Here is a 16,753-nt window from a genome sequence, read left to right on the forward strand (position 1 = left end):
TCAACATTGTTATAAATGTGAAAGAATTGCCCCAGGCCACGACAGAGGCAGAACTGTTTCACTGTGTCTCAGAAAACCCTACTTCATTTCTCGATTTTTTTCTCTTTCTCTTTGTCATTTTACTTTCACACAACATCACAAAAATGTACCCATATTTTCTTTTTTTTTTTAATGTTTTAATTGCTCGCCACATATTTCCATTATTTTGTCTACTTTTTAAAAGGTAAGGCACCTGAGTGGGCTCTATAAATTGGCCATTCCTCTTCAGCTTTTCACCGGTGCAAATAAACGAATATTTCTTGTCCTCAAACACCAAGATTTTTATTTTCTGTTATGGAAGAAAAGCGATATGCTCTTTTGTTGGCAGCAAGAGATTCAGATTATGTGAAGAAAGTTTATGGTGGATACTTCAATGTCTTCGTTGCAGCTTTTGGAGAAGAAGGAGAGAGATGGGATTTGTTCAGAGTTGTTGAAGGAGAGTTCCCTGACATGAATAAGCTTCACAAATACGACGGATTTGTCGTCAGTGGTAGCCCTTATGATGCCTATGGAAATGACTACTGGATTCTCAAACTTTGCTTCTTGCTCCAAACTTTAGATTCCATGGAGAAAAAAGTTCTCGGCATTTGCTTTGGTCACCAGGTAACCTTATTTCAAACAACAGATTCATTCATGCTCTTATGCAAACTAAAGTTAGATTTGATCCAAGACAGCTCGATTTGAAGGATATTATTTATCTATTCAATGACAATATTTATCTTGTCAATATCTCTGTTAACACCACCGATGACCCTTTAATACATTATATACTAATTCAAATGAGTTTAAATTATCTTATACTCAATTTCATTGGGATTGAATCCACCTCTAATATAGATGTTATGATTCCACAAACTCATATATGAAAATTTCATCATAATTTATGAAATTTTTGTGTGAGACTTTTTTTTTTTTAAGGTTTTGTGTAGGGCATTGGGTGGGAAAGTTGGGAAGGCTTATACTGGATGGGATATTGGGCTGAGAAGAGTGAGAATGGTGAGGGATTTAAGAACATGCAGCTTCATGGAAAAATTGGGAGAAGAAATTCCACAATTTCTTTCTATAATAGAATGTCATCAAGATGAGGTTTGGGAGGTGCCTCCAGGAGCAGAAGTGATAGCATTTTCTGATAAAACAGTCGTTGAAATGTTCACCATTGGAGATCATATTCTTGGCATCCAAGGCCATCCTGAATTCACCAAAGACATTCTTTATAATCTCATTGATCGTCTCCTAAATAACAATTGCATTCAGGTAATTAATAATTAAATTTCTTAATCAATATAATCATGTTTTAATTAACGATTAATTGCAGAGTGATTTTGCTGATAATGCTAAGCTTGGATTGGAGAAAGCTGAACCAGATAGGAAGTGTTGGGAAAAAATTTGCAGGATTTTCCTCAAGGGAAGATTATAGAGAATAATTTTGGCCTCCTTTAATCAGGATGATTAATAAATGTATTAATGGCTAAATTTCTTAAATTCCATCAATTTAAAGTGAAATATTTTTTTTTAATGCTAAGCTGAATGGTTAGAATACATAAAAACTGGGGTAATTTGAATGGACTTATAATGAATATTAATTTGAATATAAATAATGATGCATTGTTATGTGATTCGGTACCTTTAAATTATATTTATAATGCTCAGTCCAAACATAATCGAGCTGGTATGCAGTATAACCAAAAGGTTGTCTATTGTATGAACAATATTATCGAAAGAGTTAACGAATTAATCTAAAGGTGAATTATCGAGCTAGAGTCAAGATAACACGGATTAGATTTACACCTGACTCAGTGGTATTAGAATATTCCAAGTGTCTGTATCAAGATTTTAGACTCTGTGGTATTATAATATTTCAAGTGTCTGTATCAAGATTTTAGACTCTGTGGTATTATAATATTTCAAGTGTCTTTATCAAGATTTTAGATGTGAACAAACCTAAATAAAACTTGTGGATATAAATTAAGTTGAATTGATCAAACTCAAATCACTCAAATATCTTTGAGGAATATTCATTGAAAATAGATAATTTAAGAAAGTTCCAAAATCCACATTTTATACATAATTCACAAAATTATCATCATAATCAAAAATTTTCTTTAAAAATAATTAAATCACTCTCCATTTAGACAAGGAATTAAAGCACCCTTTGAGCTCCATTTTGCATGTGCTATCTTCAAGCAATATGTTGTAAAAAAATTTAAGCATCAAAACTACAGGTAGATTCCATCCAAGTTGTTTAAGTTTAGATCATTGCTCAATTTGGTTTGCTCGAACCAAAGTTTGCATCATCATCAATTCTTCTTCTTCTTTTATGTTGATTCATTTTCTTCTCTTACAATTTTTTTTCTTTTGTTTTTCCGATAATTATTCTTCTTCTCAAATGATTTTTATGGATTTGAATTTTTTTTTTCTACGAGGATTCTTTCTTCTTCAACGAATCTTCTTCTTCTCAAGTAATTCAAATAAACCAAGTTCAATTTGGTCCCAAATTGTTGATATTTTTATTTAGATATATATCTCATCGCATTTAGTCAATAAGTTATTTTTTCCTAATTTGAAAGAGTGAATTTATTTGTTTGCTTATATCTCTAATTATCTTGATTCAATTAGCGTATTTTCAGTTCCAAAAAGGTTCTTAATACTATAAGTAAATTATTTTATATTATTCTATGAATTTTCTTTATAAAAAAAAATTCAATTCATCAATATAATCATTGTTAACCCTATTTTTCCCATTTATAATTTTTATCTTGTGTTTTTTCACCCCCAAAATATGAACCTTAAAAAAAAAAAAAAAAGAACTATTTTGACTTTGCAAACAACTAGTGGTGGACTCAATTAAAGTCAAGGGGGTCAACTGACCCGTTCACTTTGAAAATATTTTAAATAAATTTTTTAAGTTTTTATTTGACCCCCTTTAATTTTTAGTTAACCTTCCTTAATTTTGAAAATTTTGAAAATATAATTTTTACAATTTTATTTGATCTTTTTAAATTTTATTATCTTTTCATTAACTATCTTATATTTTAATTTTATTTAATTTGGATACCTCTCAATTACATTTTTGGATTCGTTAGTTAAAATTTTATTTTAATTTTATACTAAGTTAAAATGGATATTATTTGACTCAAACTCGATTTTATTATATATGTAAAGCTCAAACTAGAGATAAGAATAACTTATTTAAGGTTGACACTTATTTATTAATTATTCATATATTAACCTCTAAAATTAATATTTTGAAAATATAAATACAAAATCTCAAAAATTAATAAAATTAGTATAATATTAAATCTTTTAAAATAAAAATTTGAATTTAAATATCTATCATATTTATAAAATTTTCACTTATTTATTTCAGAATTAAATTTTAACTTCTAAGAGATATTCGATCGTAAAGTTACCGATCCAAGCATCAACCACTGTAAACCGGCTAGACAAGAACCGAAGTGCGAGCAGCTGGCTAAAGCTAACCTGTTTGCAGCCCTACATGCGACACCAAAATCAAACCAAAAAATAAGACCAAGTCTGGGAAATGGGCTTTGTCAAACAAACATCTTTAGCAGGTCTTTCTGCTGCGTGTTATTGGGAATCTGAGCCATCAATTTCTTCAGTTTCTTTTTTTTTTTTTTTTTCCTGTGGGGGACATCCATGATGGTGATAGTGCTACTCATACTACAATAATATTTGGTCATATTATAATTTTTTATTGGATAGATAGAATTTTTTTTTTAATTATACATATTTTTCTATTAAAAAACTCTTAATTTTCCTAATAGAATTTAGTATTTTTTATTTAAAATATCAAAGAAATTCATCAAAATTACTAATGTTATTTTACTTTAAAAGTAAATAATAAAAATTTAACCCATTATTTAAGAAAAAGGCCAAAAGACTTTTCCCCACCCAAGGTTTATTGAAAACTCTAACTAATATTCGCTAACTTTCAAAAACCTATATTTATGAACAATTTTCTGTTAAAAATTTTAGTTAAGATTAGGGATAAAACTGTTATTTAATTAAAAAAACTAAACATTTATTACAATTTCCCCTCTCAATTTAGAAACTCACATCCCCACCCCCCCCCCCCCCCCCCTTTCCCAAAAAAAAATTCTTCAAAGTTTGAAAAAATGTTATTTTCAAACTAGAGGAAAAATTGTGAGATTTTAAACTTTGAAAGAAAATTTAGACAAGAAATTATGAAATTTTAAAATTGAGAAGGGAAATATTCTAAAAGTTTAGTATTTTAAATTTTTTATTAAATAACAATTTTGTCTTTAACTTTAACTAAGATTTTTGATAAAAAGTTACTTATAAGTAGATGTTTGAGTTTTCGTAAATTAAAGTATAAGAGTTTGAGTTTTCACTACACTTTAAGCAGAAACAAGTCTTTTAGCCTTTAAAAAATATGATGTTGAATAGACAAACTTTATAGTTTGGTTTATCCACTAAAATAGAAAAACTTTATATATTATATATAAAACAATATTATATATATTTGATTTTAAGCATTTAATAAATATTTAGAATATATTTTATTCTGTAATTAAATATTATTTTATTATTTATTCAAAATTTTTAAAATATATAATAATATATTATCTAAACATTTTTATAATTATTTAATTATATAATAATAAATTCCTTAAATATTTAATTATATACTCCAATATACATAGATTTATAGAAAACCAATTGTATTAACTTTTATCACTTCAATCAACATTTTTAATCACAATTATCATTATTAATGCCCCCATTAAACCCCTCTTATATAAACCTTTCCATTTTCTCTCTAATGTCAACAACGAAGAGAATGGCGATTCCCTAAAGCCTCCCTCAAGTTTTCAGGAATTCATTGCAACAGTTACCACATACAAAAACCCTTTTGCTTTTTTTCCTCAACAATTTCATTTCACTTCTCTCTCTTCATCTCCTTCTCCATCTTCAAGGTAAGAACAAACTTCACCTTGCCAAATTTGCATACATGGCTGCCAAGTTTCAGTTTTCTCAGTGTCTTGCAAAAGCAAGCTTCTTATTCAAAGCCATTATTATTTTTCAGAGCTTTTCTACATGATAAATTTTTCCATAAGAGTCGTCTGCAACGTTTTCTTCTCCTCACCTTTTTTTTGGTAAAGATGGAAGAGATAAAAGCTTCTTTGGAAAAAAGTACTTTAATACTCCTAGTAGTTTAAAAACCAACCAAAAAAGCCCTCAATGTATGATTTCTCACCTTTCAAAAATTATTCTCCTGTGACGATAGGTCCCTCATGGTTTAAAAAAGAGAAAGAAAACCCCTGAATGCACGGTTTCTTTTGACAGGAAGCTTTAATCAGAGCCGTTTGATTCAGAGATTCCTGATTGATATCATCATTAGCTTAACTTTGTCTTGGTAGAAGAGCTGCTCGACTTTCACTTCAGGTACTATTCTCTCTCTCCTTTTCATAATTTTCCTGGAAAATGAAAATTTGATAGCTCTTTTTTCTCTGGAAGATCTGCCTTTCTATCAGACATTCTGTCGCTTGCTATTCTGTATTGTGATAGTCTCGAGCTGGGCTTTTTTTTTTTTTTAATTTTAATTTCGATTTTCTTATCGTATACTACTAGCCTACATTGCGCATAATGCACCCTAGTTTAATCTGCGTACATGTGAGCACTTCCTTTTCCGACATCTTAGATTCCCACTTTGTTGATCATGCGAGTGGATAGAATCAATTCATCTCCATGTTTAGATTCTAGACTGTAATTACCCATCTACCCTTGGAACTTTACAATTTTTTCCTAAGGGTAATCTTGTCCATTAAATTTTATATGAGGTCAGGATTGAAGTGAGTTCAATATTTTTAAAATATCTCATAAAGTATAAATTTTATATTATTTCATATGTTACAAGTTTTATTTTTAAATTCAATCTGAAAGGAAGATATTCAATATCGAATTACAATTACAAATTATCGAACAAAGTCTTGAGGAGTTTTGATTTATTTTTTTAAATAAATTATCGAACAAAGTCTTGAGGAGTTTTGATTTATTTTTTTAAATAAATTATCGAACACTTTTATAATATATTAAACAACTATTGAACTATTTTGAGATGTGTCAAAAACTCTTGACAACTAGGAAAGATTATACATTTAGAGACTTAGGCTTTTGTATGAAATGACATTTTTACCCTGGTATGCCAAAGATGGATGAGGCAGAATTGCTCATTCAAACAAGCAATGTACAGAAACCTAATTTTGGCAATTTAAGTCAAATGGCACTTTCGGCTAACATGGAAACGTGAAAACCGGGGTGCTTTTACCAAAATGACCCAAAATGGGTTCTGAAACGGGACCCGTTGTTAATGTGGCCTTGCCAAGTGGTAGCAAAGAAAGATTGACCAAATTTAGAAGGCATTCATTGTAATACTTTAACTTAAAATAAAATTTTAACACAAATTTGAATACAAACACATGTATACACTTTACTGTTTTTAACATAAATAAAATAATATATAATTATACGATAATTTATTATTTATTATTAATGTATATTATATTGTTTGACGTGACAATAGCTTTTTAAATTTTTGGTAGATATTTGAAGAAAACTATGGATAAATTCAAATCGAGTTAATTTAAATTTGATTACTAACTTGATTTGATCAAGCTCAAAACGAAATACTTTTAGGCATACTTGAACTCGAGTCTAAAGGTGTGATACTATTGAACTTTAACTTAAGTCTAGGGGTGTTCATTTTATTAAGCTTGCAAACTTGGCCGAGTGTTATTTGAAACAATCAAAACAATATTATTTCAATCAAAACGTATTTAAACAAATTTGAGTTATGAATTTAAATTATGAATTCAATTCGAATTGAGTTAAACTCTTTTTAATTTAAATTTGATTTGATTTAAAAAAATGAGTTAATCATTTTTTATACAAATTTGAATCAAATCAATTATCAAATTTCAAAATTAAGCCAACTATGATGAGGTCCCGTCATTAGGGTAATAGGATTGTAAATTAGTTGGCACGGTTAGGTTTCCTAGAATCCGGTAAAGAATGTTAGGCCAAGAAACACCGTTGCCTTGTGTAATGTGTAGGTGTATAGGGTTTTGTTTGGTGGTCGTCTCGATATATTTAGCCTTTGAAGCCTCGACTGTGGTGCCTGTTTGGTCATTTGTCTATCAAAATATGGAAATTTGGCCATTCATTTATAGAACCACTCAAAATTAAATTCATTTGAAAATCAACAAAACCCAGTTTGACATTAAAGGAATTCGAGGGCCAATTGTGGAATGTTAACAAATAGCCATGGATCAGCAGACAAGCAAGTAAAAGTCAGAGGTCGCTTGGGCAATTCTAGCTTAATCTACCGTTGTCGCAGCAAGTTTCAAATTAAAAAATAATAATAAGGTCAAAAGAATTCCGCACCCCCCCCCCCCCCCCCCCCCCCCGAGTTTACTGAATCGCAAAGTTTCATCCAATTTACTTTCAAAATTTCAAATTTCTATCCTTTTATCAAAATTTGTTAGAGTTAAAGGTACAAATTTTATTTATAAAAAATATTAAAAATTTATCACATTTCTCTCTCAGGTTTAAAAATATAACAATTTTCACCCACTCAAAGTTTGAAAAATGACTATTTTCCTTTAGGGTTTTTGTTCTACTTCTCTAGTGGCAACTTCGCTAGTCGATGGCCAACCTTTCCACCCATCCTCTTTTTTAATTGATAATTGACAATTCGAGACTAATCAAAGTAACTAGAGAAGATTCGTTCATTAGAAGATGCCTAAAGAACCAAAGCACCCATCAGGAGATCCCTAGATGAAGCACCATCACTTAAGAGCATGGCAAAGATTCATCTTTGGACAGAGACATCGATCTCGAGCTTCTCCTGATCTTCGTCATTGTTATTGCACTTCAATTAGTCTAGAATCTTCGACTGTAAGTTGGAGAAGAGGATGGGTGGGAAGGTCAGCTATTAGTCGACAGAGTTGTCACCAAAGAAGGTAAACAAAACCCTAAAAAGAAATGGTTTAAACTTTAGGTGGAGATAAATTATTAGATTTTTAAATCTAGGGGGAAAATGTGATAAATTTTTAATTTTTTAAAATATTTTATTAAATAGCATTTTTACCCTTAATTTTAACATAGAGATGAGTATTTAAGTTTTTTAAAATTAATGAATGAGACTTTAGGATTTCACTAAAGCTTGGGTAGGAATAAGTCTTTTAACCAAAAAATAATAATAATACCATTCATTGTGTTAATTAGGGCAATTTTAGTCCAAAATATGGTGTTTTATATATTAAAATTTTAATTTGATATATTGTATATAAAATATTGTAGAATATATCTTTTTTAACTTGAAAAATTATATAAACACCCGTTGAAATTTTAAAGTTTCTCATGGATATTTTTATCATAACATCGTTTTTCAAAAAAAGTGTATTAATTTGTATAAGTAATATATAATATATTATATGATAAGTTTACTGTATCGTACTAATTTTTAATACACCTTAGAATATGTATCAATTTTTATTTATATCATATAATATCATACGATATATATTACATATCATAGAGTTATAATAACTATGGTATGAGAGTATATGACTTTCATATTTTTCTAATTAATAAATCAAATTTTGTTTTCCTATAAAAAATAAATCAAACTATTAATATTGAATATGCAAAACAAATACAATTAAGAGGGCGTTTGGTTTCAGTAATGTTTTATTACCAAAATAGAAAAATTATCTTACTTAGAAGATTACTGGGTATAAATTATTACTATGTTTGATAAAATTTAATAGGTATAAATAATTATTGTGTTTGATTAAAGGTAATAAAAAAATATTAGTAAATTATTTTACTTAAATGCCCTTAAATATAATTATTTTTAAATATTTTTATATTATTTATCATATTAATTAAAAATAATATATTTTTGTCTCAAAAAATTAATAAATAATAATATAATTATAATAAAAATCAAGATTATCTTGGTAATCTTTAAATACATAAGGTGAAAGTAGTAATTAGATTATCACTTATATTATCTGTCGCGTCAACATTGATAATAGAATATTATTGTAATCTTTTATTACTGACAAACTAAATAAAGAAATAAAAGATAGATTATCAAAATAATTTTTAAATATTAGAACCAAACGGCCCTAAGATTATTCATTTTACTTTACAAGCACTGTGATTAGCTTGCTATTGAAGGAAGTAGTAAAAGGTTAATTGCTCTCGGTAAAAAGATAAAAATGTTTGGTTAATAAAGTTTTAAAGTTAAATATCACGGTATGATAGTTCAATTTTAATATTGTAAATTTTGAAACTTCGATCTCTTTAATATAAGGAGTATGTAATTCTATTTGGGGCTACAAAGTTACAGTATTTGTGTGCTGTGTCATGCCATGCTCATCTCGTACTCCCATCTTTATCACTAGATGAGCCCACTCGGTTCAACACCTTTTCACCGTCTTCTTTTACTTTGTTCGTTGTTGCGAGTTTATTTATGGAGGCGGAAGCACCATAACATCATTTCTTTGACCATAATCTTCACACCCACAACTTTCCTTTTCATCTTCTTTCTTTCATAAAAGTATGCTTTGAAAGCTGGAGCTTTTCTCTCATTGTATGTGTTTCTCTGAAAATGCCAGAGTGGTGGTGGTGTTGGCGGTGGTGGTGGTTGAGGCGGAGGCAGAAGGAGTTACGGTGGAACATGAAGAAAAAGCCTGAAGAAAACGAGGAAATGAGTGACTTTACCTCATGTGAAAACTGGGTTTGTCATAAAAGAAAATCAAGATTTCAAGTTCAAAAGTCTCTGCAACAAGCTCTCTTAATACTATACCTCTGGTGATGCTCTCTAATGGCGGTGGCGGTGGTGGTGGCGGCGATGGTGATATTGGCTGGACGGCTCAATCTCTTCTTGTTATGATATAATTTTTTTTCCTTTTTTTTCTTTTTTTTGTCTTTTTACTTTGTTCATAAAGGAATGAATGGTTAATATTGCACATGTTCATCTTGCTTTCTCCTTTCCTTTCTTCAGTGACATGACATGACTGTCTTTATACATCTTTTTGTTTTTCTCGTTCTTGTTTCTGCCATGTGCCTTCCTGTATCTTCAAGCAAACCCGGCCAACCAAAAACCAACCTAAGCTTCTTATTTGTTTATTTACTGATATTAATTTGAAATAGGCATTATAGTTTTTTTGGTAACGAAAACTTTTATTTAAGATGAATTAGTTATTTAAAATTAAATTAATTATATTAAATAGGTGAAATTTCAGAGTTTAATAAAGAGTTTATTTTGATATATTATAATTTTATCTACACATAAATTAGTTTCAAAATGGTAAAATCTTAAATTTAATAACTAATAAATAAATTAAAATTTTAATTTTGATATATTATCAATAAAGTTTGAACTTATTTGAACTCGTATTCTTTTTTATTCGGATATCATAATTTTGATCCCAATATAAACTGACCTCAAATTTAACTCTCCCCATCATGGGGGTAAAACAATCGGTGTGAAAAGACAGTCTTTTTTGTGGGAAAAGCTTTTAATCTTGGGTTCATTTAAAAAATCGCAGACTTCAATGTCCCACAAGATTGCAGAGAAATTGTTGTATTATAAATTCAAAATCAATGTCAGAGGCTTGTTGTTGCTTCTGACTTCTGAGTTGTGTACATTTTATATAATTTATTATTGTATCCTCTTGGGAAATGTGGGGAGCTTGATTTTTATTATTTATGGTTCAAATTAACCCTTCATCCACCGTCTCATCTGGTACGTCATCTAACGAAAATTGTACTAGCCATCGTAGTTAGATTCAAATTAAATTAAATTTGAATTTATTAAATTAATTATATTTAAATTTAAGCTCATTAAATTCGTTATATTTGAGTTCAGACTTATTAAGCTTGTTACGTTTAAGTTCAAACTTAGCTCGTTTTAAGTTTGAATTTTTAATTAATTCATAATTAAAACGATATCATTTTAATACATATTAATCAAAATAATGTTATTTTATATTAAAATTTTTAACTCATAAACTTTGATAAGCAAGCTTGAGTTCGGTTCGAGCTCAAAAATATTGGCTCGAGCTTACTTAGAGTTGGCTCATTTCGAACTCATTCAAATCGAATTTAAATAGACTCAATTTGAATCTAACCCTACTGACGATGAAGGGTTGAGATCTCACTATTTAAAGATTAAATTTTCATTAATCTTGTTTAATAATTATAAAATTAATTATTAAATTTAAAATTTATTTAATTTAATAGGATGGGTTTTTATCTAAAATAATAATCTAATTTAGATAAAATTTCTTGTTATAAAAAAATTTCTATTTATTTTTTAAATAGTTTAAGTGGTATGAAGGAGGAATGTTAAATATGGGTGAATGGGTTTAAATTTATTTACACGAAAATTCAAATCTTTAATTTATTTTGGTATAATAGTTGTAAAGTTAATTAATAAATTTAAGATTCCACTGATAGGGCAACTCAAATAAAAAATTTTTTGTTATCAAAACAACTATTTTTATGCCTCTAAGAAAATGTTTGAGTAAATGTAAGAATATTCTAATATTAAAAAGTATGAGTTCAAAATCCATAAATAATATATCAAAATCAAATTTTAACTTAATATAATAGTTATATGATCGATTATTAGATCTGAAGTTTTACCTATTTAGTGTGATCAGTTAGTTTTACACATTTGATATGACCAGTATATTACCAAAGAGAAGATTCGACTTAAATAAGGTTTTTTTGTTACAAAAAAAAAATTCTTCAAAAAACTTTTGTCCGAATGATAAATAATGATGTAAAAGAAGATGACGAGTCATTAAAAAAATAGAATTGCCAAACAAAAAAAAATTATAAGAGAAAAAGAGTTGTAGTAAATCATTAAATAATCGACAAATCCTTAAACTAGAATTGAGATAGAGTTTACTAAAGTTATAATAAAAAATCAATGATAAACCCTCAAACTTGAACTGAACTAAAGTCGACTAGAATTATAATAAATAATCAATAATAAACCCGCAAACTCGAATTGAGTTAGAGTTTCAACTAGTTGAATTCGAGTTTGATTTATCTAAATTGAACATACATTCAAGCATGTGCAGTCTCAGTATGAATCTACTCATACTGAACCTTACATTTTATTTGGGTACGAGTACCACAAACGAGAGTTCTCGGTAGCATTACCGTGTACTTGCTGGTCAATTAAATGACCATTGACATTATACTGCGTTGGGACATGCTGTAATTTTTAACGTGTAGTTAAAAAGTGAGTCACTGGTTGGGGTTTTTTCTTTGTATTTTGTGAAGATAGCGACCAATCACCTGTCTTTAATACTTATATTCAATCATTGTTTAACGTAATAAAGTTCTTAATGAATCTATCAAAGATAATAAGAATTCAAAAAATTTTGATGTGTTGTCGTCGTTGGATGAATGTGTATTTTTAATATAATAGAAGGGTAATTACATTTCAATTGTAACTATAGATATTACGGAAAGTGGCTTCTATATAATAGAAAATTAAGAATTGTGATAGCTATCAAATCTCATTTTTCCTAGTGGCATTGATAAGGGGTAGCTTCAAGTCAAACCGGTTGAAGCTTGATCGACTTAGATAAGCTCAAACTTAAGTTTGAGTCTACAAGTTTTATATTATTAAGGTCAAGATTAAACTCAAATTTAGAAATGTTTAACTTGTTAAACTTGTAAATGAAAAAAAAATTTGATTAAAATCAATTAAAATGACGTTGTTTTAATCAATATATATCAAAATATTATTATTTTGATCGATTTTAGTTTGGTTATAATGTTAAATCAAACTCAACTTGATATTACGACTAAACTCGAGCTTGACTCTCCTCTTAATCAAACCAAGTTCAGATAAATATAAAAAAAACTCAACTCTTTAAAGTTGAGTCAAATTCGAGTTAACCTAAATATAAGTTCAACTCATTTAGAACCTACCTCTAGTCTTATAAGCTCAATTCGGTTAGAACCTACCTATAGTCTTGATGAGAAGGAATTATTTCTGCACCTTGAGTCAACATACATACAAGCGATGCACTTGACCGCTAACCGTGAATATTACCACTATTTTGACGGCTAGGCATCTAATGAGTGTTGACCTCGTAGCAGTATCATCAACTCCAGACTATATAAATATATGTAAAGAAAATAAAGAAGACAAAGGGAGGAAGTAAAAAACAAAGGAAAAGACTGAGAAAGACGAGAGGTGAGAGTGAGGGAAGAAAGGTTAATAGTTCATGGAAGTGTCCTATCATTCTGCATTCTGCACTGCAATTTCGGTTTTCTTCCCTTTGCTATGCACGTGAAAGCTGAAATAAACTGCATGCATGCCCTTTTCTTTTTTGAATTGTTATTATTTCGCACTCATATTTTCAATTATATATTCAATTTTCATCTCTTTGGATAGTTGGAGGTGGGGCTTGCCCATGACACTCCTCTTAGCAATTTCCTGGAAATTTCAAAAGGGTTTCAGAGAAAAGAAAAAAAAAACAAAACGCCCCACAAATTTCTTTGAATTCCATCACAAAGAAGAAAAGTTTCTTCTTTTCTTTCTCGTCTAGAAATAAATTTGCTATATACTTTGTTGGACCACAATATAGTTCAATCATTGAGACAAGATGCATTACCTTGATTGAATCACGTTTTGACTGTTTAATAGTTGCAATGAGATGACAATTCTAGTCGGTAAACAATGTTATCGAAGGGTTACTGACAAATGCACAATATCACTTAGGGAGGTTTGGTTTAAAAAACAAAAAGATTATCAAAAAAATTACTTTATTATTCTATCTTTTATTAATTATATTACTTTGTTTGGTTTGTAAATAATAAAAGATTTTGATAATTTTTTATTACTATGAGGACGTGACAATTAATATAATAGGTAATCTCATCATTAATTCTATATTAAATATTAAAAAATTATCAACGTAATTTTTATTTTATTCTATATTTATATTTATTTAATAATTTTTAAGATAAAAATATTTTTATTTTTAATTAATATAATAAATAATATGAAGAATAATTATACTTAAAAATATTTAAATAAAATAATATTTTATTACACTTAAATATAGTAATATTTTTAAATATTACTATATTTTTATAATAAAATATTACTCAAACCAAATATATTTTTAAGAGATAATTGTCATTGAAGAAGTAAATAGTATCATCACGTGAGATAAACAATATTACTAAAAGAACAAAAGGGTTGAATTCAAACTGAACGGTTAAACTAAAAATTCAACTCAAGTTCAATTTTATTTGAATCTACCTCTTGAAATAAAAAAGATAATTTTAGTTACTCCATTTTGTCCAAGTTTGGAGTAAAAATGCCAAAAAATGTCTCCATTCGCTAACCTTTTGGTACATTTTTGTAGTCTTCCCCTGTTGGTACATTTTTGTAGTCTTCTTCATCTTCTGCTTTTAAATCTTTATATCTCCTCATCAAATCTATTCACCACAATCCGCCTAAATTTTTTCCACGTTTCTTCCACACCTCCATGAAGACTCAAATTATGGCTTGCTTGCCCTGCAAATTCAGAAAGGTTTCAGAACAGATGTCATAAATGGCACCAATTATTAATGACCCCATCTAAAAAACAACACACGAAATAAAAACAAAATGAGCAAATGTAGAAATTTTCTGATGACTCAAGAAGTGATATTTATTACTCCTTTTTATTTCATAGATTTTTTCTGAGTTAGAAAAAAGAACAGTTTCTTTCAGTAGGTGACATGTCTATTTCAGTTGAACCCAAGAAATTGAAATGCCATAACTTCAGATTTAAAACTGTCTCTATCTACCATTTACACACTCATGTGGTTCCTGTTACACTATTAGAGAAGGGCTTTTGCTTGAGACATCCCAAAAGTAATAATAGTAGAAAAATGAAAGTTGTTTTCATTTATGAACAGATCTAACATTCAAGCTGTAGAGAAATCTAAAGTTGTGGTAATTATTTTTGTCTCTTCTTCTCATTGCAGAGAATTAAATGTGAAAAAGAAGTATTGAGAAAGTGGGTTTTGATCAAAAGAATTGATCTCATTCCTTGTGCAACAATAGAAACCTGAAATAGCTGGAAGCAACATCTCTAGGAGATCATCATACTTCTCTTAAGCAGGGACAAGAAATAATTACCAAACATTCTTCCATTTTGCAATCATTTCACCTAAATCTGAGTGGATGTACACAAAACTCCTAAAGAGACACCAAGAAAATGTAAAATGCCTTAACTCCAATATAAAAAAAAAAAAAAAAACTCTGCAACCATTAACAAGCCCACAAAAACTGTAGATGAGTAAAGCTTAAGGACAGGACTACAGGGCTTCTTTGTGATCAGAGTTTGAAAAATAAAGGTGTTACGCAAACTCTATATACTAGTAAACAAGTATGATTCTCTTACGTACGGTAAATAGGAAGCATACAGCATTCTGCTAGAAAAGTTTGCAATTGAAGGCCTATTTGCTTCTCATGACCTTTGGATGTGGCAGCGGCAGACACGGAAATAGGAACTAATGGTGCAGGAAGGTCAAAAGTTTCATATGATAATCAGGAATTTTAGTCAGCAAACCTATCACCCCTTAAATATGGGCTTTAATGGCGAAAGTCTAAACTGAACAAGAATAAATCAAACAAGACTGCAACGTTTTTAGTTTTCAGTTATATATAATGTTTATGTAGCACGGAAACGGAAAAGCATAAATGTGAAAATACGAAATGGAAATATAGAAAAATATTTTCTAAAAAACATAGGAATTGGAAATATAGGAAAACTTATAAATATGAAAATATAAAGTTTTTCTATAAATACCAAATTTTTTATAGCCAAAATACATAAATTTGTATAGTACAAAAATAAATAATAAAAAATAATGAGGAGAAAAAATACTATAAAATATAATCATAGAACTTATTATAAATTGTTCTTGCGTAAACATGTGTAGATATTTAAAAAGAAAATAATAATACACACAAATTTATATAACATGTCGGAGAGGAAATGAGTAATATATTGGAGAGTGGAGAGAAGATGAATTTAGTATAAAATTTAGAGACACTTCGGGTTTGAAAATATAAAAGATGTATGTTTAATCAATTTCACGATTTTTCTTTTAAAATAAAAGCATTTTGAAAAATTTTGAAATGCCCCCAAAACGTTTCGTATTAGTTTTAAAAACGAAAACATTTTCAAAACATGGAAACACACTCCATTGTGAGTTTCTGTGCTTCCTAATATAATGCATTATGACCATCTGGTCAAATGAGGTGCTGCTGAAATGGCTTGGTACTATAAGAAGAAGATTTCATCACGCTTAGTGGAATAAACAAGTGCCTAGGTGAAATGGAAACAAAATGTCAAGATAAAGTATCCTTTCACTGCAGAGAAATTATAAATATATAAATGAATCATAGAAATAAGAAATGAATTTGATCTTCACCAAGGATCCATGATGTACTAATAGCCAAGGTTCAGCTTAAGAGGGAATGCAAACAGAGCAAACTGACATAAAATAGCTAAAAGCAAAGAAAATAAGAGGTCAACAGGTCATTACCACTCAAATTATGAGCTTTCATATGACTTCAGCATCAGTTTGCAGGCACAAGAATATACATACTACAACACTTTTCCAACAG

The 16,753-nt window shown here is 28.8% G+C and overlaps 1 protein-coding gene and 1 long non-coding RNA gene across 3 annotated transcripts; both read left to right on the plus strand.

The window, feature by feature from the left end:
• The first annotated feature begins 255 nt into the window (after positions 1-255).
• On the plus strand, positions 256-1,555 carry LOC123194511 (gamma-glutamyl peptidase 5-like). The gene is made up of 3 exons (XM_044607735.1): positions 256-642; positions 958-1,293; positions 1,355-1,555. The coding sequence occupies exons 1-3, from the start codon at positions 334-336 to the stop codon at positions 1,454-1,456; spliced, it is 747 nt and encodes a 248-aa protein (XP_044463670.1). The 5' UTR covers positions 256-333; the 3' UTR covers positions 1,457-1,555.
• Positions 1,556-4,815: 3,260 nt separating this feature from the next.
• LOC123195180 lies at positions 4,816-10,137 on the plus strand. 2 transcript variants are annotated; one of them, XR_006497394.1, is made up of 3 exons: positions 4,816-4,997; positions 5,368-5,466; positions 9,708-10,137. It is a non-coding gene; the product is annotated as an uncharacterized LOC123195180 (long non-coding RNA). The 2 variants fall into 2 exon arrangements; XR_006497393.1 differs by lacking the exon at positions 9,708-10,137 and having other exon boundaries at positions 5,368-5,830.
• The last annotated feature ends 6,616 nt before the right edge of the window (positions 10,138-16,753 follow it).

Source organism: Mangifera indica, chromosome 13 (assembly GCF_011075055.1).
Source record: "Mangifera indica cultivar Alphonso chromosome 13, CATAS_Mindica_2.1, whole genome shotgun sequence".
Classification (NCBI taxonomy): Eukaryota; Viridiplantae; Streptophyta; class Magnoliopsida; order Sapindales; family Anacardiaceae; genus Mangifera; species Mangifera indica.